Genomic DNA, 22,685 nt, shown 5'->3' with positions numbered 1-22,685 from the left:
GAAGGCAGGTGCCAAAGCCACGCAAATGGCCAAAACGCTACGTAGAGAAAAAAGGACGACGCTGGGTTGACAAGTTGCAGCTTCTTCAACAAACACGAGGCATCATCCGTGTCTTCTCCCCGCAGACTGAGCACAGGTGGCTACGGGCTCCCTTCTCACTAGCGTGTAACCCACAGAGCCCAGCACACTGCCCCGCGGGGAAACCTCAAGAAACGTGGAATGAAGAAGTTTTATCCGCAGTGTCCGGTTCCCGCAAAGCGAGCGCGGTCGGACCTTAGACCTCGGTGCTCCGTGTCGACGACGAGGGCTCTCCCCGGGTCTCTGGGGGAGGCCTTCCACCCCGCCCGTCGCCCCACGCACTCCACTTCGCTCTAACCGGCCAGTTCTCCTACTTAGAGGCGGACGCTGGTGACGCCGCGCCTGCGGGCCCGTCCCTCACGCAGCATTTGCTCTGGGGGAAGGTGACCAAGCCGTCGTGCTTCCTCGGCGGAGTCCGCCTCTCAGGGCCTCACCCGGGAGCTGGCGCCGCTCGTAACGGCTCACGGGCTTGCCGCGAAGCGGGAGGACGCCCGCGAAGCGCCCGCCGAGCTCACTTTCCGCAGCGGGCACGCCGCGAACGCCCGGCCGCCCCGCCTCGCCCTCCAAGCACGCCGAGATCACGTTACAAGCCCGCACGGCTCCGTGCCACCGGGAGAACGGCACCGCCAGCCCCCGCTGCCGGAAAGCACCGCGCCCCTTACGACAGTGCACGACTCCGCGCCTGCCGGGAACGCCCCCCGTCGCGTGCGCCCCGAGCGCGCGGGCCAATCGCGCTGCTCCCCGGCCCGTGACGTCAGCGGCGCTCGTGCATGCGCAGGGCGGGGAGACCTTGGCGAGACGGCGGAGGCGCTTAGCGGACGGGGAGGCGTCGGCGGAGGGGGAAGCGGAGCGGCGAGATGCAGAGCTGGAGTCGCGTGTACTGCTCCCTGGCCAAGGTGAGGCCCGACCGGGTGGCGTCGTGCGCAGCCCGGGGGCCCGCTGGCGGCGTCCGGGACGCGGGCCGTCCGGCCGGGACCACCCGCGCGCGGCCCCGCCCCGCCCCTGCGGGACTCGGGCCCGGGCGGCGGCGGGAGCGGAGGCGCGCCGCGGGGTGGGAGCCGCCGGCGGCCTGCGCGCGGGGGCCTGCGGGTCACGCACGGGCCTCCCGGTTGGCCGAGGAGGTCCAGCCCCGCAGCCGCCCGCTCTGGGTCTTCCCATCTCTCCTCCCGATCCTGGTCCCAAGCCCCAGAGTGGCGGCAGCGGGCAGGTCACCTGGGGGCCGCCCCTGGGCGCACCGGACGCGGTCAGCCCTGACAGGTGGCCCTAGGAACTCCCCAGAGGCCTCTTCATTGTTTGCAGCTGCAAGCCACCGTTGCCGCCGCCTCCTCCTTTTTTTCGTTGCAACACCTCGTTAGGGCCAGCTTTTTCATGATAGACATAGGCAGCGACACAGGCAGAGGGAGAAGCAGGCTCCATGCACCGGGAGCCCGACGTGGGACTCGATCCCGGGTCTCCAGGATCACGCCCTGGGCCGAAGGCAGGCGCTAAACCGCTGAGCTCCCCCGCCCCGCTCCCGCCAGGGATCCCCAAGCTTTCGCTTTTCGCCTACGTGCCGAATACAGCCCGGTTGTACGTAGGTGGGATCGTGGCTGGGTCCTCACTCCAGTGATGGAGACCTTAAAGGTGACCGTGAGTGATCAAACTCGTCTTTGTCCCTGAGACGGGTAATCCGTGTACCTGAGAGTTAGTGTAACCCCGGGAGGAGGCTTCCTTCTAGGCAGAGGCAGAGCTGGGGGGCTAGAAGGTAGGACTGACGTTGTGTCCCCTACTCTTTGCCTGCTGTCCTGATCTCAGGTGCCTCGAGTTGCCTTGGAGTAGAGAAGGTTGCTACCTGAGCGTGGGTTTCGTCACTGCTTCCCATATTCCTACTGTGATAAGAGCTGTTTTGCTTTGTTTCTTCCTGCTTTACGGTTCTTAGGAAAGAGTGGACGGTTGGGATTATGATGCACTTTGTGAAACCATAGTAGCTCTCAAGCGTCCGTAACAGTGCATTTTCCTAAGTTACCTTCTCTGGTTTTCTGTTCCTAATTAAACCGTTCAGGAGCATCTTCAGAGAATTTGTACCTGGTAGTTTGAGGTCGGAAACAAGAATTAGAAGCGGAGGATTGCAATAGTAAAGATTATCGAGGACTTAAGTTGGAACCTAAAGAGCATTCGTTGTGACATTAAAATGATCCCTGGCACCAAAAATTAGCCATGCTTTCTGAAAATGTAAGAAACCGTAACACCACTGAATAACACTTTTTTATTGGCCTTTAGCCTATATTTATATGAGATGGTTCATTGAATATTCATAACGAACAGCTGTGGTGAGCGGAGGTTGAAAATCTAAATAATTACTGTTACGAAAGAGGAGAAATTGATACATAACCTCTGTGTAGCAATGGGTGATATATAAATAAGTGCTTGACACATTTGCTCCAAGTCATTACGTTTTCATTGACCTTCAGTAGTCCTGTTTTGAATTCGTATTTTACATGACATTTTCTTTTTTACAGAGAGGCCATTTCAGTCGAATATCTCATGGCTTACAGGCAGTTTCTGCAGTGCCTCTGAGAACTTACGCAGATCAACCAAGTGAGTACTTACTCAAATAGTTTTTCCTTAGATTAGTTCATAGTTCCTTTGTGTTTACATGTAAAAGCAAGTGACTATTAGAGTAATAATAATTTGTCATAGAATTCATTTGTTCTTATATCTATTATTCACTTACGTGTTTATTGAGCACCTAGTGTGTCTAGGTGGTGAACTAGGCAAAGCCCTGCTCTCGGAACTGACAGTCCAGTGGTTAAAAACAACAACAATAAAAAAACAAAAAAAACCCCAAACAATCCTCAAGTAACAGGTAAGTATTTTGTGTAGTGATTGAAAATTAAAAAGCAGGTAATTGGGAGGAAAAAAGTATTGTAGGTAGGGTATCAGGGCTTTTCTAAGGAGGTGATGTCTGGGTGAAGAGAGGGATTGAGGTTATTTCAGGCAGAGGAAAACAGCAGTGTTAAGGGTCTGATGTGAGAATTAGCTTATCAGGTTTAAGGCATCGCAAGAAGGCTGGTGTGGCTGGAGAGGACACCCATGGATGTGAGATCAGAGAGGTAGGCAGGGATCACATCATGGCGGGCTGTGGAATTCAGGTGAAGGAGTTTGGATTTTACTCCCAAGAGTGATGGAAAACCACTGAAGGGTTTTGAGCAGGGAGTAATTTTAATGTTTACATTAAAAAAGTTAATTCTGGGGACGCCTGGGTGCAGGATTGAGCATCTGCCTTCGGCTAGGGTGTGTCCCAGTCCTGGGATCAAGTCCTGCATCGGGCTCCCTGCAGGGAACCTGCTTCTCCCTCTGCCTGTCTCTGCCTTTCTCTGTGTCTCTCATGAATAAATAAATAAAAGCTTTAAAAAAAAAAAAAAAAGTTAATTCTGTCCACTAGGTAAGATTGAGCGTGTTGGTTGTTTGACACTGTTTAGAATCTGAGATGACTCTTTAGACATCCTGATTGAAAATTTTGATGAGCTTGTGAAAAACAGGTTTTGAAGACTAGGAGGATGTACCCTGAATGGAAGCTGTGAAATGTGGGTATTTTATTCTGCTTCTTTGAAAATAATTTTGAAGTTTCTATAAAGGATATATATTTTGTTTTTTAAAACAGGAAATTAATGAACTTGTAGTAAGGTATTTTGACCTCCCAGTACCAAGAGGATTAATTATTTGAAATCATCTGTTTTGAAATTTACTGGAATCACCCGTATGATTATAACTAAAGTAGCATGTGGTATCTCAAAACTTCTTTGTAGAAACCATCAGCTAGGAGAAACTGTGACCAGTAGTCTCTCTGCATTTTCTGAAATAATTTTATCTTGTACCTTAATGGCTGTCAAACTAGTATCATCTGGGATATTTTATTCCCGGAAGAAAGAGTAGTAGGAGGATTACTGTCACCAGTGACCAACAGTGAATGATTACCTAGCTTTGAAAAGGGCAAGAAATCCTTTGAAAAATACTAATGTGATGGTGGGGTAAAAAATTGGATCCATTATACCCCCCCCTTTTTTTTAATGTTTCATATTTGTTTACAAAGGAAATTTAAAAAAAAAATTTATTTGGGAGAGGAATAGAGAGATTCCGAAGCAGACTCTGCACTGAGTGCAGAGCCTGACATGGAGCTCGATCTCATGACCTCAAGATCATGACCTGAGTTGAAACCAAGAGTCTGAGGCCTAACTGAGTCACCCAGGGTGCCCCCCACCATTATACATTATACTCCTTTTTTTTTTTTTCTTTTTCAGTTTTATTGGGATATACTCGGCATACAGTTTGTTAAATGGGAAGAGCACTTGTTAACTCAAGCAACAGGAGAAATGTTAGGTTTTCATTTGAAAACATGCAGTTAAAGATGTTGTGGCTAATTCTTCACCTTTGGGATTGGATTGATCGACAAAGATTTATGCAGTGTCTTCTATTGCTGGGTAGTCTTTGAGCAGGATCTTAGATTTTAATGGAATGATGGTAACTAAGGGCTCATGAGTCAAATGGTTTAGTGAATCCTTGATATTGAATAAATTATAAATCCCTTAGTAGCCACGTTAATACAGTATGCAAAGGCTTTGATTGGGTGAAGTAACAAGCATTGTGTGTTCATATTTATACTTATCTGAAGTATTTATTTTTTTAAGGATTTTATTTATTTTGGAGAGTGTGTGCAAGCGTGCAAGAAGGGGGGAGGGGGGCGGAGCCAATCAAGTAGACTCTGAACTCCATGTGGAGTGGGACACCAGGCTTAAAACTCACAGCCCTAAGACGACCTGAGCTGAAATCAAGAGGTAGACACTTTTTTTTTTTTTTTTAAGATTTTATTTATTTACTCATGAGAGAGACAGAGAGAGGCAGAGACACTGGCAGAGGAAGAAGCAGGCTCCATGCGGGGAGCCTGATGTGGGACTTGATCCCGGGATTCTAGGATCACGCCCTGAGCCAAGGCAGACACTAAACCGCTGAGCCACCCAGGGATCCCTCGAGAAGTAGACACTTAACCAACTGAGCCACTCAGGTGCCCCCGAGGTATTTATTTAATGGCTATCTTTTCCTCAGGTATTTACATTTCACTAGGGCAGGGACTGTGATTGTTTAGTGCCCACAGAAGTACAGTAGGTCCTCAGTACATATTTTTTGACTAGATAAACCCCGGAACCATGTTTGGTTTAGTTACTGCTTTACCACAAGCATCCAGTGTGGTGCCTGGTATAAAGTATCCAGCAACAACAGTGATAGTACTAACTGATCCCTGAGAGCTTACTCTGTCTCCAGTAGTCTTTAATCCTTGTTGCCATCTTAAAGGACACATGGCTCATTTCCACATTTTATAAGTGGAGGAGCTGAGTCAAGAGAGGTCCAACTAGGAAATGACAGAACTGGGAAAATTCTTCTGACCCGAGAACCGATACCTTTAATTTCTGTTCTGTTCGGCCTGCTTCCACTGAGTACTGATTGATCAGACCACCTTGAGAGGAGTTCAAAGTTTATTATATATAAACAGTCCCTATTAAAACATCTGGAAGATGTTTGAATATGTAAATGAGTGAAGTTCATCAAAATTTGAAGAGTAATGTGTGTTTTTGTTGATAGGATCTTCCATTTCATGACAGGAATGGACTCAGCACTTAATCGCTCCACATTTGCTACCTTCATTTATTAGTTCGGCAGATATGGAGTATGTACTTTGTGCTAGTTACTGGGCTGGTTGCTGGGATATAGCAGTGAACAAGTCAAACAAGATGCAGCTTTTGTAGACTTTGTCGTCCATTTTGGGAAGACAAACACCCAATAAGTAATTGTGATAGAGACTCCACAGGCTAAGCAGAGGGAGCTATAAAACATGTATATGGATAGTTCTCTCCTAAGGAAATGTTATACCTGAAAAGGGTTGGGGTGTGAGTGGTCTGGGAGGTGTTCCAGGTAGAAGGAACACCATTTGGGAGTATTTTGTTGTGAGGAGGAGCGTAGTGCCTTTGAGGAGCCTGAGAAGGGTCAAGTGTGGCTGATGTGTGTTGAAGATGGAGTTGACCATCTCTGCAGATCATGAAAGACCCTAACTCTTTAAGGGCAGTTGGAAGTCATTGAAATGGTTTAAGCAGATATGATTTGTTTTTAAAGCTTATTCTGGTTGCAGATGGGGGTTTTTATTATGATGCTTTTGCTGTTTCTTACTAGATTATAAGAACCGAGACTGTGTTATTTATAGGTATTCCTTGACCTTAGAGTCGAGTCTAAAAAATGCATGCCGTCAGCATTTGTTTCTAGGTGATTGGAACAGAATATACATGGGTAGACCAGTGTAATTCTGTGAGTGTAAGCTAACAGTAATTCACTGTTTCTGAAGCGTAAACTGCTTAGTATTGATGCTGCATGAGCAGAATGTGGTGGGTGATGAGGGTAGAGAAGATATTTGGATACTGTATTTAGGAGCTTGAATTTTATCCAACAAGAGATAGGGAAACCTTCCTTAGCACCTGGCACTGTTGTTGTTACTTAATAAATGTTTGTTGAATGGAAAAAAAAGGGGGGGGGGAGGGAACCAGTGTAGGAGGAGACCGTAATGTCTGAGTCGGACTTTAGTGAAAGAACACTGGCATAGCTGTGTGTAGGGTGGAAATGAGATTGGAGGCCATGAGAGTGAGAGGTGGATCTGAGAAGGAAAGAAACATTTGACTGTCTCATATGTACCTGTCTTGACATACATTATCTCTGACTTCACAACCCTGGGATGTAGGTATTATTATATTTCTCCCTTATGGATTAGGGGGGATGTAGGGTTACCATCAGAAAGTAAAGTATTAGAATTCAAGATTTTAAAAGCTAAGTGGTTTGGGGTGATGACAAATACGGGGTGTGACTATGGAAGAGTCACTATAATAGGCAGGAGATTAAGGCCATTGAAAATTTAAAACAGCCCCCTCACCCCCAACAACAATTAAACCTTACCAAGTAACTCTTAAACTCATGTAATGAATTTGGTAATTAATGATTACTGCTTTATGATAACTCTTATTCCTTTTTTCTTTTCTTTTTCTTTTTTTAATTTTAAGAATAAGCTTGCTTTATCAATATGTGCCTGTTTTCCCTTACTCTAAGGTCAGGCTATTGAAGGCAGTGGCTTCCATATAGGGTAGGTATTCATAAATATTTGTTGCTTTCATTATGATAATGAAGGAGCTTCTTGTCATTTTAGTTGTAGTTCTTGATTGCTCTGGAGATCATGGAATCATCTGAGTGTTTTGGGTGACATTAGAACTGAAAGGTGTAGGAGCAAAGGCTTCAGAATAGAAGGAACTTGCTTTGAAACCTGGCTACATCACTTTCATAGTTGGACAGCCTTAGCAGGTTAGTTACTCTTAGCCTTATTTTCTCCCTGTGAAATGGAGGTGTAATAGTTGTGTCATAAAGACAAGAGGAGGCTTAAATAAGACAACATGAAACATTTAGCTCACTGCCTGATACAGAGTGTAGTATCAAATTGGTAGATATTATCTCAGACTGACTTCTTAGTATACATCTTGCAACTAATTTATTCTGTAATTGATTTGTAACTTGACACCTTGACTTCAGTGGTAGCCTTGATAACATGGTGTGCTTACTTACCTCACAGGGATATAATACATAACATATGTAGAATATTCCCCCCTCCTCCTATCTTTTCTCCTTCAGTTCATTTCATGGCATTAACTGCTATTTCTGTTGAAGTTAAACACCCCTAATTGTACCCCAGTATTTTCTAAAGAATTGACCTGGTAGCTTTCTCAGGTTCTTTTACCACCGCCTAAAATCCACATTGCTATTCAACTGTCTTCTGCCATTATTTCTAACATAGTCCTCTTCCTCTCATGATATCAGTATGTATATCCTGTTCAGTTTTTCTTTTTCATTCTTAAAAGTCTAATGCTAATTTTGTAAAATTTTCCATCAGGTAGTCCTTGGTCTGTTTTATTGTACTATTTGTCTATATCTGTTTTTTTTTTTTTTTTAAGATTTTATTTATTCATAAGAGACAGAGGCAGAGACACAGGCAGAGAGAGAGAGAAAGAGAGAGGGAAAGAGACACACACAGGCAGAGGGAGAAGCAGGCTCCATGCAGGGAACCTGATGTGGGACTTGATCCCAGGACTCCAGGATTACGCCCTAGGCTGAATGCAGGCGCCAAACGTTGAGCCACCCAGGGGATCCCCCTATATCCTGTTTTTTAAAATTGTATGTGAAAACCAAACTGAGAAATGCTCTTTGACAAGGGGATGGTGAGTCAGAAAAATGTGTTGTAAATTTTCACTTGTGAGAGCCAGCTGGTTGGTTTTTCCAATATTTTATTGTGAAAAATTGCAGACGTTTGGAAAAGTTGTAAGAATTTTACAGTGAACACTCTTAGATTCTTCCACTAACATTTGACTGTTCTTAAAATATTGCATATCTGTTCGTCCATTTATCTATTAGTCCATTTTATTTTTTTTTATACGTTGCAAAGTATATTGCAGAGATCCTGTAAATACTGGCTTGTTTCTGAATGTTTGTCACTGAATCACCCCTTCCTATATTCTCAGCTGACCGATCTTTACATAAAGACTTTACTTTTTTCCCTTCTTTTTCTGTGCTCCCTAGCACGTTAGTGGTATTCTGGTGGAATGGTACATCTAGTATCTTCAGTGAGAGGTGAATAGTTTTGAATTTCTGGTATTTTGTATAGTTGAAAAAAAATATCTAAGATCACATTGGGAAATGAAACTAAACTGTTTTGGCCTTTCTGTATTTAAATTTACTCCATAAACATATATTTTAATCATAAAAGGTGCTGAAAATTCAGCAAAGAAACCTGTTTTTGTAGCTTGTGTTTCATTACTGTGTATTAAAAATTAGAACCCAAATTTAAGGGATACTGTTTAGGACATCATTTGGTTCAAAACTTGAAAATACATGTTGTGCCCAAGATTGCGAATCTGAGAAACCACCAAGGAGCCGACACCGATGCAAACACACGAGGGTTTAACAAGCTTGAGCTTGGGTCCAAGTATACCCGACACAGCGGAGCAGGGACTTGGACCACGGGGCTAAGAGACGTAGCAGCTTTATAGGGGCCAGTGGCCAATGGGATTGTAACACACATAGAAAGTTGCACAGTCATGTCAGTCCGCACGCAGGTGGCCAATTGAATCACAGTTTACCCTATAGTGACCATTTGAACTGGCCTATCACTCTGGTCGGAATTGGCGGCAGTTTTGGTGGGCACAAGGCAGGGTTACATTTTTATGAGCCGATTTCCGGTAAGGTTGTGCTCAGCGGCTTGACTAGGGTGGGGAAGCGCCTTAAGCAATAAGCAGGTCATGTGGGGGTCATACAGGAGATGGCGGGTGTAGCACAAAATGGAGTTAGTCCTGCTCTGCTTGTCCAGGGGTAGGGGATTTTTGTTAAATTCCCTGGGTCCCACATACACATTTTATTATATACTTAATTCTGAACATGCATCAAGGAACCAAGTAGTGTAGCCAAAGAGCACAAATAGATCAGTGAAAATTGATGGAATACTTTTTTCATGTATTGGAGTAGCTATATATCTTTTTATGTACTGAATAATCCTAATTATTATCTGATATAACCAAGGAGAATCAGTCCTTTTACTTATTCAGTAGGAAGGGTTCTTGGATTTTTTTTTTTTTTTCACTTGGATAACTTTAGTTCTGTGGTTCTTCAGGAGAGCAAAAGTTTTTTTTGATCAAAGTAGCACTCTCATCCCCTGGGAGGGATGGGTGGGTATTTTGTTGAGGAGGGGGTGATCAGAAATTAAATTGCTGTCTTCGTAGGTCAGAATATGGTTCTCATATAGCAAGTACTTATTATGTATGTTCCAGATACTAGGCTAAGCTATTTATGTATATTATTTTATTCTGTATTATAACCCTACAAAAGAGGTTTTTTGTATTCTTTATTTTGCAGATAGGGCAATTGAAGGTAAAGGAGGTTAAACTACTCCCTTCCGGTCAGAAAGCTAGTAATTACAATGCTTGATTATTGCTTTTAGGATTTTAGTTGATGGTACTTTTTTTTTTTTTTTTTTTTTTAAAGAGTTGCTTATTTATTCATGAGAGACAGTCTGGTAGAGACATAGGCAGAGGGAGAAGCAGGCTCCCTGTGGGAAGCCTGATGCGGAACTTGATCCCAGAATCCCTGTGTCATGACCTGATCCAAAGGCAGATGCTCAACTACTGAGCCACCCAGGCATCCCAGTTTATGAGTTCATTTTTTAATTTAATTTTATTTTTTAGTTTATGATAGTTTAAATTTAAGAATAGAATACTGTTGAATATTGGAATGACCACTGGAAGTAGTCAAAAAGACAAAAAGCTTACTTTTGTCTCTGTCATTCACTTTCTAAGTGACTTTGGGCAAGTTAATTGACCTCTCTGAACCTAGTGTTTTTTCTCTGAAATGTCAGTTATATGGCATTCTTCCCCTCCTAGGAAGCTCTGAAAATCAAACAGGATAGTAGGTGTGAAAACGTATTATAAACTGCTAAATGCTTGGGGTTGTAAAGACAGTAGAGGAGGAGAAGAAGGGAGACTGTCTCCTAACTCTTAAAATTGATTATAGCTTTGTTTGAAGTTGGCTTGAGAACAATGGGAATAATTGGACTTCTCCATTTGTATTATAATTATTACATTCCTAAGGCTGCTGATAACAAAGTTCATTTTCAGTTTCGTATCTTCATACAGTAAATACCCAGAATAGTTCATTTATTCTGGTTAGCGTGTTACCATACACTAAACAAAATTTACGTAAAGTTCAAAACATGTTTGCCACCCATTACAGGGAACCTGATTTTTTTCTCTATATATCTCAGAAGTAAAGTACCTGAAAACGGTGTAATCAGTCCTAAATTTATTGAGAATACTAAGGCATTATACAAATAATTGTCTTCTTTAATCCTAACATTAATCATTTAAGGCAATGTTATTGTTCCTTTATAACAGAAAAATTAAGTCATGCAACTAATAAATGGCAGAGCTGAGATTTGAAGTCTAATTCCTAGGCTTTTTCCCTCATATAAATAGATCTTTCAGTGTCACTAATAGCTTGTCTTGTTATTTTTAATTAAAACGCCATGGAATTTAGGAAGGTCAGTGGATACAGTGGATATAAAACTCAGATGTGGAGGTTCCCGGATGGCTCAGTCAGTTGAGGGTCTGACTCCCTGGTTTTGGCTCAGGTCATGATTGTGGGATTGATCCCTGAGTCAGACTCTGCACTCAGTGGCAGTTCTATTAGAGATTCTCTCTCCCTCCCTCTCCCTCCACCCTTCCCCCTACTCAATGCGTGTGTGCATGCGGTCTCTCTAAAAGAAGCCTTAAAAAAAAAAAAAAACAAACCTCAGTTATTTCCACATGTCATAATGAACAAATAGAAAATGAAATTTAAGGGATCCCTGGGTGGCGCAGCGGTTTGGCGCCTGCCTTTGGCCCAGGGCGCGATCCTGGAGACCCGGGATCGAATCCCACGTCAGGCTCCCGGTGCATGGAGCCTGCTTCTCCCTCTGCCTGTGTCTCTGCCTCTCTCTCTCTCTCTCTCTCTGACTACCATGAATAAATAAATAAAATCTTAAAAAAAAAAAAAAAAAGGAAAAGAAAATGAAATTTAAAAATATGTGCCATATTCAGGGACATCAAAGAATGTCAAGTGCCTAGTAATAAAACTGTGTAGAAAATGCTGGTTATTTTGTACTTTGTTTTTTTAATGCACTGTTTTTGGTCAGTATTAATTTACTGTTTATATCAATTTGTTTTTATTGTAGTCGATGCTGATGTAACGGTGATAGGTTCTGGTCCTGGAGGATATGTCGCTGCTATTAAAGCTGCCCAGTTGGGCTTCAAGGTAAGGTTTAGACTAAATGAGGTGGTGATTCATTTTTATTTGGGAAGACTTCATCATATTCACAAAGTGCTCTGCACATAAATAGTAATGGTAAATAATTTCTTTATTCTATAAGTTATATTTAGGCCTGAGACAAATGAAGAGGGTTATCCCGTTGCGTTGCTCTCATGAAATAGTGAAGTCCATTATTCCCCCCTCCCCACTATACTTTGTACATTTGGCTTCTAATTCCACTTTGGAAGCTATGGTAATAGAAATAAAGCATGTGTTTCATAATGTTAAACTAAAATGTCTTTGAGCATAATTCACTTTTGGGTTAGCCTGCATTTAGCGTTACTTTTGAAATGATGAATTTTAAAGGACTGTATTTCATTCTCACAAACACGTCACTTATTCTGTATAAGAATTAAGACAGATGTGTGGGAATTTTAGTGAACTGAGACACTGCAGGTTATGTACAGTTAAATAATGTTTTCTTTGGTTGTAGACAGTCTGCGTTGAGAAAAATGAAACATTGGGTGGAACATGCTTGAATGTTGGTTGTATTCCTTCAAAGGTGAGCATATGTTTTGTATAGTGCAGAGGTGTTCTTCATTAGCTGTCAATTAGAGGGATGTATTAGGACTAGAACATTATTAGGCTAATACAGTTACTAAAAATAAACAACTGTGGTTGATGAAAAACATGTTTTCCTTGGTAAAGCTTAAACAGTGCTGTCACCAGTCTGCCTTACGTTCCTGAAATTGCTTTTTTGTCTTAGAATACCTAGCCTTTCCATTCAAATAGGCTCTCATGTTCCGTTTTTTCTTTTCAGCTTTCCTTTACCAGTGAAACAGATAATCGGTAGTAAATTTTTCCTGTAGGTGTTTTATGTGTGTAGATATGACTGCCTTTTTCAATTGCCACCCTGAAGAATGTATTTATTCCTTGCTTTTAAAGTAAAGAGGGTTTGTTTTTCATTCCTGCTTGTTGAACATTTTTTATGTCATTATTCTTTGGCTTAAATTAATTACATAAGAACAGAAACTGAATTGTAGTTCCTTGTACTATTCCATGTAGAGAATGTCATTTCTTGTGTTTTTTGATTGTATATTGTCTTATTATCAACATTTGATCATTTTGTCTATTTAGGCTTTATTAAATAACTCTCATTATTACCATATGGCCCATGGGAAAGATTTTGCATCTAGGGGAATTGAAAGTAAGTATACATTTCATATTTAGCAGTATTACCAGCCGTACTTGGCTTTTCTGGCTGAAGCTTTATATATGTGTGATGAGTGTGTAATTTATGTTTTATTGAGGAAAGGGTAAAAAAAATGATTTTTAAAGTGTAGAGAGAGATTTACTTAATGCTTTAAATCCAGATTTTTACTATGATATCTTCTGTTCCTTTGAGAATTTTGGTGTGAGGTCTGCTGTGTGTGTGTATATATATGTGTGTGTGAAGAGTTTTAATTTTCTTGAAATCTGGAGATCTCAGGGTGGGGAGTTGGTGCTGGATTCCTGAGTGCTTTGGGCAGATAAGGATGAAGGAATGTAGGTAGGTTGGTCTACCTTAATTGGTAGTGACAAGAACGAGGGGGCGGGGGTACTAGCACAGTGTAAAAGGATGACATTTCAGTTTAATTTGGTATATCTTCTACCATTCTTTTTGGGCTGTTTTCATTTCATTCTTTCTCACCAGTTGTTACAGGTATATCCAGAAAGAGAGGTTCCAGGAAGAACTTAAAGATACAGGGGTAGGGGGAGTATTTTTCCTTCATTTGTTTGTAGCAGTAGGTTTCTGAGAGAATGGGCTATAGTAGGCAATCCACTGGGTATAGAGGTGATTCATATACACAAAAGCAAATAGATCAAAGTGGACGTAGGGTAGAGTCAAAGCCCACTTTCCTTAGGAAAGAAGAGACAGGCTTAGTCAAGAGGACCTGCATGGTAGGCACATCTTCCTGTTGTAGCTCTGTGACCTCAGGTCAATCCAATCTCTCAGGGCCTCCGTTTCCTCATCTCTGAGATAACATGTTGGTTCCATGGGCCAATTGCTACGATATCCCACTTCCAAAGTGTTGAGCAGCTTTATATTCTTATATTGTTGATTCAGATTTGTGAATAATATGAGTGATTAAATCCAGTTTAGTAAACTTTTATATTAAGTTTCTGTATTTAAAGTTTTCAGATGAGCATTTTTGTTTCATAAAATTGTTTCTTTTTATTTACAATTCAGGTGATGTTTTACTTTGCCGTTTCTATTTAAATCACATCTAGACTTAACATCAAAAGGTGTCTGGAGAACATGTTGCCACAGTGGGATATAATGTTTATTTTAGACTGCATTTTTCCCGAAGGTGGACTTTTTACAATGATAGGTTCTATTTATTGGAATATGATGCTGTTGGCCTTTTTGCCCACTACAATTTTTGTATCAGTTATTACACTTAGAAGTTTTATTTATTTTTAAAGATTTTTATTCATAAGAAACACAGACGGGCAGAGACCTAAGGAGAGGGAGAGGCAGGCTCCCTCTGGGGAGCCTGATGTGGGACTCAATCCTGGGCCTCAGGATCACGCCCTGAGCTGATGGCAGATGCTCAACTGCTGAGCCACCCAGGTCTCCTTACACTTAAAAGAGTTTAAATACTGCCTTTTTTTTACGGTTCTGTAAGCATAGGCTGAAATTTTCCACATCTTGATTAGTGAAAAATATATTGCTTCAGGTATTTAGCAAAGGACTAAACATTTGTTTAACAAACTACAGTGTCTGAAGTTCGCTTGAATTTGGACAAGATGATGGAGCAGAAGAGTACAGCAGTAAAAGCTTTAACTGGTGGAATTGCCCACTTATTCAAACAGAATAAGGTCAGTGTTTTATTGTGCAGACGTCTGGTTTATTTTACGTACACATTAAACATTATGCTGATAGAGTGATGCTGTTAGAACTTGGCTTCTGGGGTTTGTTTTTCTTTCTTTTTTTTTTGGTGGTTTTGTTTTTGTTTTTGTTTTGGTGGTTTTGTTGTTTTGTTTTGTTTTTGCTGGAGGGATTTATTTAATTTAAAACTGTATGTTAACCTGAGATGGATTTCCCTGACATATAGAACAAATATTTGCGGCTCCATGCGTGGCCTTACTAATAAGTAAGGAAGCATTTTGTATTGGATGTATTATTTAATAGAGTACTTTTTTCCCTATTAATCATGTTTTTTTTTATCACAGAAATCATTTTAAACTTTGTAAATCTATAAACATTATCTTATAAAGGTTGTTCACGTAAATGGATATGGAAAGATAACTGGCAAAAATCAGGTCACTGCAAAAAAAGCTGATGGCAGCACTCAAGTTATTGATACAAAGAACATTCTTATAGCTACAGGTTCAGAAGTTACTCCTTTTCCTGGAATTACGGTATGCTTTTTACAAGTGTTACAACCTCCCTTTATTCATGCTATTTGTGAACTGTGAAAAGTTTCTGACTGAAATACTATATGTTGACAGTCATTCAGCTTTGGCAAGCTCTCTTTATTCTGCAGTAATTTTGATTGGAAATAGAACACTTTATATTAAGATGAATTTGAATCTGTTATGAAGTTAAAACTGACCATTTTGTTTCGAAATACCAAATGATGAAATTTTGAGTGTTTTTAGTGGGATTTGGTAAAATTGAGTGTATGGATTGAAGTCATAGATACCTCAAAATAAATAAATGTCTTAGTATTTTTTGTGAGGTCAGTTGATAAATCAGTAGGTTTTTCCAAATAATTTTGATTGTATATGTTTTATTATAGATTGATGAAGATACAATAGTGTCATCTACAGGTGCTTTATCTTTAAAAAAAGTTCCAGAAAAGATGGTTGTCATTGGTGCAGGAGTAATAGGTGTAGAATTGGTAAGTAATGCTTTTTATTTTCTTACTGCTTTCATGGAGTTGGAAGGGACTTAATGGTCTATTTGATTCTTTGCACAGCATTGCAAGCAGATCAGCATTGAGTTTTGCATATATACTTCTAGTCATTAGACTTTGCAAGATAACTTATTTATGTAAGCATTGTAGTTATTAGAATATTCTTTTATTTTGAAATCTGCTTCCCTGTATCTGCCACCCTTCCTGTTCCCTAGAACTGAATTGATTTTTTTAAAAGTCTGATGGTCTTTCAGATACATCTCATGGCCCTTCAGTTATTCAGAAGATTGTTCTCATTCTGAGCAAATTGCATTTTAGATATGACTTACCTGGCTCTTCCCTTCCCCTCCATCCTCATCTTGATCCCTCTTAAGTTCTGTCAAACTATTGCAATTCTCTGACTACCTTGCCATTTCATGCTTTCTGCCTGTTGCTTTCTCCCTTCCTGTCCATCTGGTGACTTTCCTGTATTACCAGTGACCTCTCGATTTTTAAAAAAGATTTTATTTATTTGAGAGCGAGCACAGGAGTTGGCGGGGTGGGGAGGTGGGCAGAGGGAGAGTGAGAAGCACGCTTCCTGCTGAACAGAGACCATCACCCCCCCCACCCACACACACCCCATCCCCCACCCACGCCTCACACAGGTACACACACACAAGGCTCGATCCCAGGGTCCTGAGCCAAAGGCAGGCACTTAACCAACTGAGCCACCTAGGAGCTCCCCTTCTGTCCATTTTAAGGTATCCTTTGTCAGAGCTGTTTTACCTTGGTATCACAAAGAACTCCTACTTCTGCAGTCACAAATCCAGACATTTTATTCTCTAACCATAACATTCTTTCCTCCCTTACTCAGTTATTCTCAACATATAGGCAGTTTAACTTTATCAGGTGCTCTAGTCCTTAGGTCCCTCTGTGTTTTTGCTCTCATTTCCTGTCTTGACTGCTTTCCTGATGTGCTTAGACTCCATAGTCCATCACTATAGCTGCTCTTCTTGAGTCCCTTACCTCTTTGTTGCATCATCACACCTGCTTGGCACAACTGTAGTCCTGAATAAATTCAGCTGTCTGCTTTTTTTTTTTAATTGAAGTATAGTTGACATACAATGTTATATTAGTTTTAGGTATACAGCATAGCGATCCCATGACTATATATTTTGCTGTGCTCACCACAAATGTAGCTGTCATCTGTCTCTATATAACACTATTAAAATACTACTGACTATATTATTTCCTGTGCTGTACCGTTTATCCCTGTGACACTGATTTTGTAACTGGAAGCCTGTACTGCCCACTCCCTTTGACCTATTTTGCCAGTTCTCCCCCTCCCCTCCTCCCTTCTCACCTCCGGCAACCACTAGTTCTGTGTATTTACAGGTCTGTTTCTGCTTTTTTCGTTCAGTTGTTTGAGATTCCACATATAAGTGAAATCATATGGTATTTGTCTTTGTCTGACTTAATTTCACTTAGCATAATACCCTCCATGTCCATTCATGTTGTCACAGATGGGAAGAATCCATTCTTTTTATGGCTGAATAGTATTCTACTGTATATATAGGTACATCTTTATCCATTTATCTATCAATGGACACTTGGGTTGCTTCCATATCTAGGCTGTTGTAAATATGCTGCATTAAACAAGAGGTGCATATATCTTTTTGAATTAGTGTTTTCATTGTTTTTGGGTGAATATTCATCAGATTACTGGATCGTATGGTATTTTTATTTTTAATTTTTTTGAGGAACCTCCATACTGTCTTCCACAGTGGCTGCACCAATTTACATTCCCATCAATAGTGCATGAGGGTTTGTTTTTCTCCAGGTCTTTGCTAACGCTTATTATTTCTCACTTTTCAGTGCTGGCCATTCTGACAGGTATAAGGTGATATCTCATTGTGGCTTTGATGTGCATATTGATGTAATGGTTAGTAATGTTGAGCATCTTTTTATGTGTCTTTTGGCCATTTGTATGTCTTTGGAACAGTATTCAGATCTTCTGCCTGTTTTTTAATTGCATTATTTATATTTTTGGTGTTGAGTTGTATAAGTTCTTTATTTTTGATATTCTTTATAGAATATATTATTTGTGAATTTCTTCTTCCATTCAGTTAGATTGCCTTTTTGTTTTGTTCATGATTTCCTTTGCTGTACAAAAGCTTTTTATCTCGGTGTAGTCTCAGTTTATTTTTGCTTTTGTTTCCCTGTCTGAGGAGATCGATCTAGGAAAATATTGCTAAGACTTATGTCAGAGAAATTACTAGGTATGTTCTCTGCTAGAAATCTTATGGTTTCAGGTCTTAAATTAGTTCTTTAATCCACTTTGAGTTTATTTTTTTGTGTGATGTAAGAAAGTGATCCAGTTTCATTCTTTGGTGTATGGCTGTCCGATTTTCCCAACACCATTTATTGAAGAGACAGTCTTTTCCCCATTGTATATTCTTGTTTCCTTTATCATAGACTCATTGACCATATAAACATAGGTTTATTTCTGGGCTTTCTAGTTTGTCCTATTGATCTGTGTCTCTCTTTGCCTTTAATAGTTTTTTTTTTTTTTTGATTATTATTGTTTTGTAGTAGATCTTGAAATCTGGCATTTTAGAATTATTTGTTTTAGTTCTGTGAAAATTACTGTTGATATTTTAGTAGATATTGCATTCCGTCTGTGGATAGCTGTGGGGAATGCGGACATTTTAACAATACATTCTTCTAGTCCATGAGCATGGTAGGTCTTTCATTAATGTTTTGAAATTTTCAGCGTGTAGGTCTTTTACCTCCTTGGTTAAGTTTACTTGAGGTATATTTTTTTTTTGGTTGCAATTGTAAATGGAATTGTTTCCTTAATTTTTCTTTCTGCCACTTTGTTATCAGTGTATAGAAATGGAACCAATTTATGTATATTGATTTTTGTATTCTGCAACTTCACTGAATCCATTTATTCTGATAGTTTTTTGGTGGAGTTTTTAGGGTTTTTTTTTGTAGAGTGTCATGTCATCTGCAAATAGTGACAGTTTTACTTACCAATTTGGATGCCTTTTATTTCTTGTCTGATTGCTGTGCCTAGGATTTCCATTGCTATGTTGAATGAAATTTGTGAGAGTGGACATCCTTGTCTTGTTCCGATCTTAGTGGAATCAGTTTTTTTACCATTGAGTATGCTCTTATTTGTGGGTTTGTCATATATGACCTTTTTTATGTTGAGGTATGTTCCCTCTAAACTTTGTTTTTATCATGAACAAATGTTGAATTTTGTCAGGTGTTTTTTTCTGCATCTATTGAGATGATCATATGATTTTTATTCTTCATTTTATTAATATGGTGTGTCCTATTGATTTGAGGATTTTTAAAAAAGATTTATTTATTCATGAGAGAGAGAGAGGGAGGAGAGACAGAGACATACGCAGAGGGAGAAGCAGGCTCCTCGCAGGGAGCCCAATGTGGGACTCGATCCCCGAATCCTGGGTTCACACCCTGAGCTGAAGGCAGCTGCTCAACCATTGAGCCAGCCAGGTGTCCTTGATTTGAGGATATTGAACCATCTCCAGAATAAATCTAATTTCTTCATGGTGAATTACCCTTTTAATCGGTATTTTGAAATTAGTTGCCAAGAATTTGTTTTGGATTTTTGCATCTATTCATAGGGATGTTATTCTGTAGTTTTCTTTTTTTTAAGTGTCTTTGTCTGGTTTTGGTATCAGAGTAATGCTGGTCTCATAGAATAAATTTGAAGCTTTCTTCCTATTCTGTTTTTGGAATAGTTGGAGGAAGATAGGTTTTAACTCTTTTTTAAATGTTTGGTAGAATTTACCTGTTACTCCATCTGGTCCTGGACTTTGTTGGGAGGCTTTTGGTTACTGATTCAATTTTGTTGCTAGTAATTGATCTGTTCGTTTTTTATTTCTTCCTGATTTAGTTTTGGGTGATTGTATGTTTCTAGAAATTTAATGGTTTCTTCTGTGTTGTCCAGTTTGTTGGCATGTGATTTTTCGTTGTAGTCTTTTACAATCCTTTGTAATTCTGTGCTATCGGTTTTCACTTCTCTTTCTTACTTCATTTATTTGGGCCCTCTCTTTTTTTTCTCGAGGAGCCTGGCTAAAGGTTTATCTATTTTATTTTTAGAAACAGACAAAAATCAAACTGAGAGCTGTTTCTTTTTAAAAGATTTTATTTATTTATTTGACAGCACAAGCAAGGGAATATCAGACAGAGGGAGACAGAGAGAGAGAGAGAGAGAGAGAGAGAGAGAGAGAGAGAGAGAGAGAAGCAGGCCCCCTGCAGAGCAGGGAGCCTGTGTGGAGCTGGGATCATGACCTGAGCCGGAAGTCATGGCTTAACTGAGCCACTCAGGAGGTCATGGCTTAACTGATTTTTCCTTCCTTTTACCCATGTTGGTCTTTGCTCTTTTTCCAGTTTCTTTTGTAAGGCTTAATTGAGATTTTTCTTGTTTCTTGGCTATGTCGCTATCAATTTCCATCTTAGAACTGCTTTCCCTGTGTGCCAGTGATTTTGGACCATTATGTTTTAGTTTACATTTGTCTCCATGTGTGTTTTTATTTTTTTTCCTTTCTTTGTTGTATAGTAGCATGTTCTTTAGCTTCTACATGGTGTTTTTTTTTCTTATAATTGACTTATAGTTGTCAGAAAAGATGCTTGAAATGATTTTAATCTTAAATTTGGGGAGACTTTTTTGTGACCTAACATGTGATCTCTCCTGGAGAATGTTCCATATGCACTTGAAACGAATGTATTTTGTTGGTTTTGGATGGAATGTTCTGTATGTATCTGTTATGTTCATCTAGTCTAATGTCTTATTCAAAGACATGATTTCCGGGACGCCTGGGTGGCTCAGTGGTTGAGTGCTTGCCTTTGGCCCGGGGCGTGATCCTGGAGACCCAGGATCGAGTCCCGCCTCGGGGTCCTTGCATGGAGCCTGCTTCTCCCTCTGCTTGTGTCTCTGCCTCTCTCTCTCTGTGTGTCTCCTGAATAAATAAATAAAATCTTAAAAAAAAAAAAAAAAAGACATGATTTCCTTACTGATTTTCTCCGCTGATGCAAGTTGGCTATCCCCTACTGTTACTGTATTACTGTCGATTTCTCCCTTTATGTGTTAATACTTGCTTTATGTATTCAGGTGCTCCAATATTGAGTGCATGGATATTTGAAACTGTTACACCCTGTTGTTGGATTGATCCTTTTATCATTATGCAATGCCGTTGTCTCGTTACAGTCTTTATTTTCAAATCTATTTCATCTAATGTAAGTTTTTTTTGGCGGGGGGGGGGGCTACCATTCTACCATTTGCAAGGAATATCTTTTTCCATCCTTTCCCTTTTAGTCTGTATGTTTCTGTAGGTTTGAAATGAATCTCTCAGCATATAGATGGATCTAGTTTTTTTATATATTCTGTCAGCCTATATCTTTTTTGGAGTATTTAAACTATTTACATTTAAAGTAATTATTGAAAAAATAAAAATAAAAAAAATAAAGTAATTATTGATAGGTATGTACTTATTGCCATTTTGTTGATTGTTTCCTCATTGTTTTGTAGTTTTTCTCTGTACCTTCCCTTGTTCTTTTTCTTTATGATTAATGACTTTCTTTAGTGTTATGCTTGGCCTTTTCTCTTTTTTTTGTGTATTTGTGTATCTGTTACAGGTTTTTAGTTTGTGGTTATCATGAGGTTCATATATAACATCTTAACTATATAACAGTCTGTATTAAGTTGATGGTCATGTAAGTTTGAACGTCTTCTGAAAGGACTTCATGTTTATTCCCCTACCTTCCATGTTTTATGTATATGTTAGATTTTACATTTTGTAATTCATTTTGTAATTGGGTCCCCTTAACTAATTTTTTTTTTTCTCATTTATAATTGTGCTCATTGAAGTGGGCTGGAGCTGGGAGTGCCTTGGCCTTGTGGGGGATGGCTGGAGTTGGTGTGGCTATAGGCCCAGGGCTCACTGAGCAGAAGGCCATATAGAGGCTCACTACCTGCACTAGGAAGGTGGAGGGGGAACGTAAACAGTGGCACTTGGCAGCATCTCCAACTTTGGAGAGATTTCCAGCAATTCCTTGTCCATTTAGCCCATGCTATAAGGTTAGTAAATGAGTTTTTTTTCGCTTATATAGTCCTTTGACCCTTTAAAAAGTTGTGTTTTCGTTTTGCTGCGTGGGCAATTCTGCACATGGCTCCTGAGTGCTGTCCCTCTCCCCCCCTCCCTTTTTTAAAATATTTATTTATTCATGAGAGAGGCAGAGACACAGGCAGAGGGAGAAGCAGGCTCCCTGCAGGGAGCCCAACATGGGACTCAGTCCCGGGTCTCCCAGAATCATACCCTGGGCCAAAGGCGGCGCTAAACCACTGAGCCACCCGGGCTGCCCAGTGCTGTCCCTCTCTACTGCAGTTGGTGATGTGGGGAGTCGAGTTCCCATCGTTACCACATCTCAGGCTCTCCCCCTGTTCTCTGCATGGTCCCTCTGTCCTTTGTTGTACAGAAGCTGTTCAGTCATTCCTCAGTTCTTCAGGAGGAACTGCTGTAATGTAGATGTAAACCCCATCTGTCTGTGGCAGGTGAATTCAGTCTTCTGTGCTGCCATCTTGGACACTTCTGGACTTTTATATCTAAGCGCCCAACAGCATCTCTACTTACAGGTCTCACAGACGCTGGGTTCAGTAAATTTATAACTTAACCTTTCCTTCTTCCTCTTCATTCTTTCAACCCCAAATAAACAAAAACTATTTCTTAATATTTCTCATCTCAGTGAGTCATACTGCCATTCATCTAGAAGCATAAGCTGGAAGTTTGGGAATAACACATG

The 22,685-nt window shown here is 40.4% G+C and overlaps 1 protein-coding gene across 1 annotated transcript in view; it reads left to right on the top strand.

Moving 5' to 3' along the window:
- Positions 1 to 827: 827 nt before the first annotated feature.
- The window catches only part of DLD (dihydrolipoamide dehydrogenase), a 38,184-nt gene continuing 16,326 nt past the window's right edge, over positions 828 to 22,685 (top strand). Inside the window, exons 1-8 of the mRNA XM_041722900.1 lie at positions 828 to 974; positions 2,577 to 2,655; positions 11,897 to 11,976; positions 12,464 to 12,532; positions 13,108 to 13,177; positions 14,732 to 14,832; positions 15,232 to 15,375; positions 15,756 to 15,857. Of these exons, the coding sequence (XP_041578834.1) occupies positions 936 to 974; positions 2,577 to 2,655; positions 11,897 to 11,976; positions 12,464 to 12,532; positions 13,108 to 13,177; positions 14,732 to 14,832; positions 15,232 to 15,375; positions 15,756 to 15,857 (684 nt within the window). The 5' untranslated portion in view covers positions 828 to 935. The remainder of the gene's footprint in view (positions 975 to 2,576; positions 2,656 to 11,896; positions 11,977 to 12,463; positions 12,533 to 13,107; positions 13,178 to 14,731; positions 14,833 to 15,231; positions 15,376 to 15,755; positions 15,858 to 22,685) is intronic.

Source organism: Vulpes lagopus, chromosome 11, assembly GCF_018345385.1.
Source record: "Vulpes lagopus strain Blue_001 chromosome 11, ASM1834538v1, whole genome shotgun sequence".
Taxonomy (NCBI): domain Eukaryota; kingdom Metazoa; phylum Chordata; class Mammalia; order Carnivora; family Canidae; genus Vulpes; species Vulpes lagopus.
The sequence above is the reverse complement of the archived record's forward strand: the minus strand, read 5'-3'. Positions and strand labels throughout refer to the sequence as shown.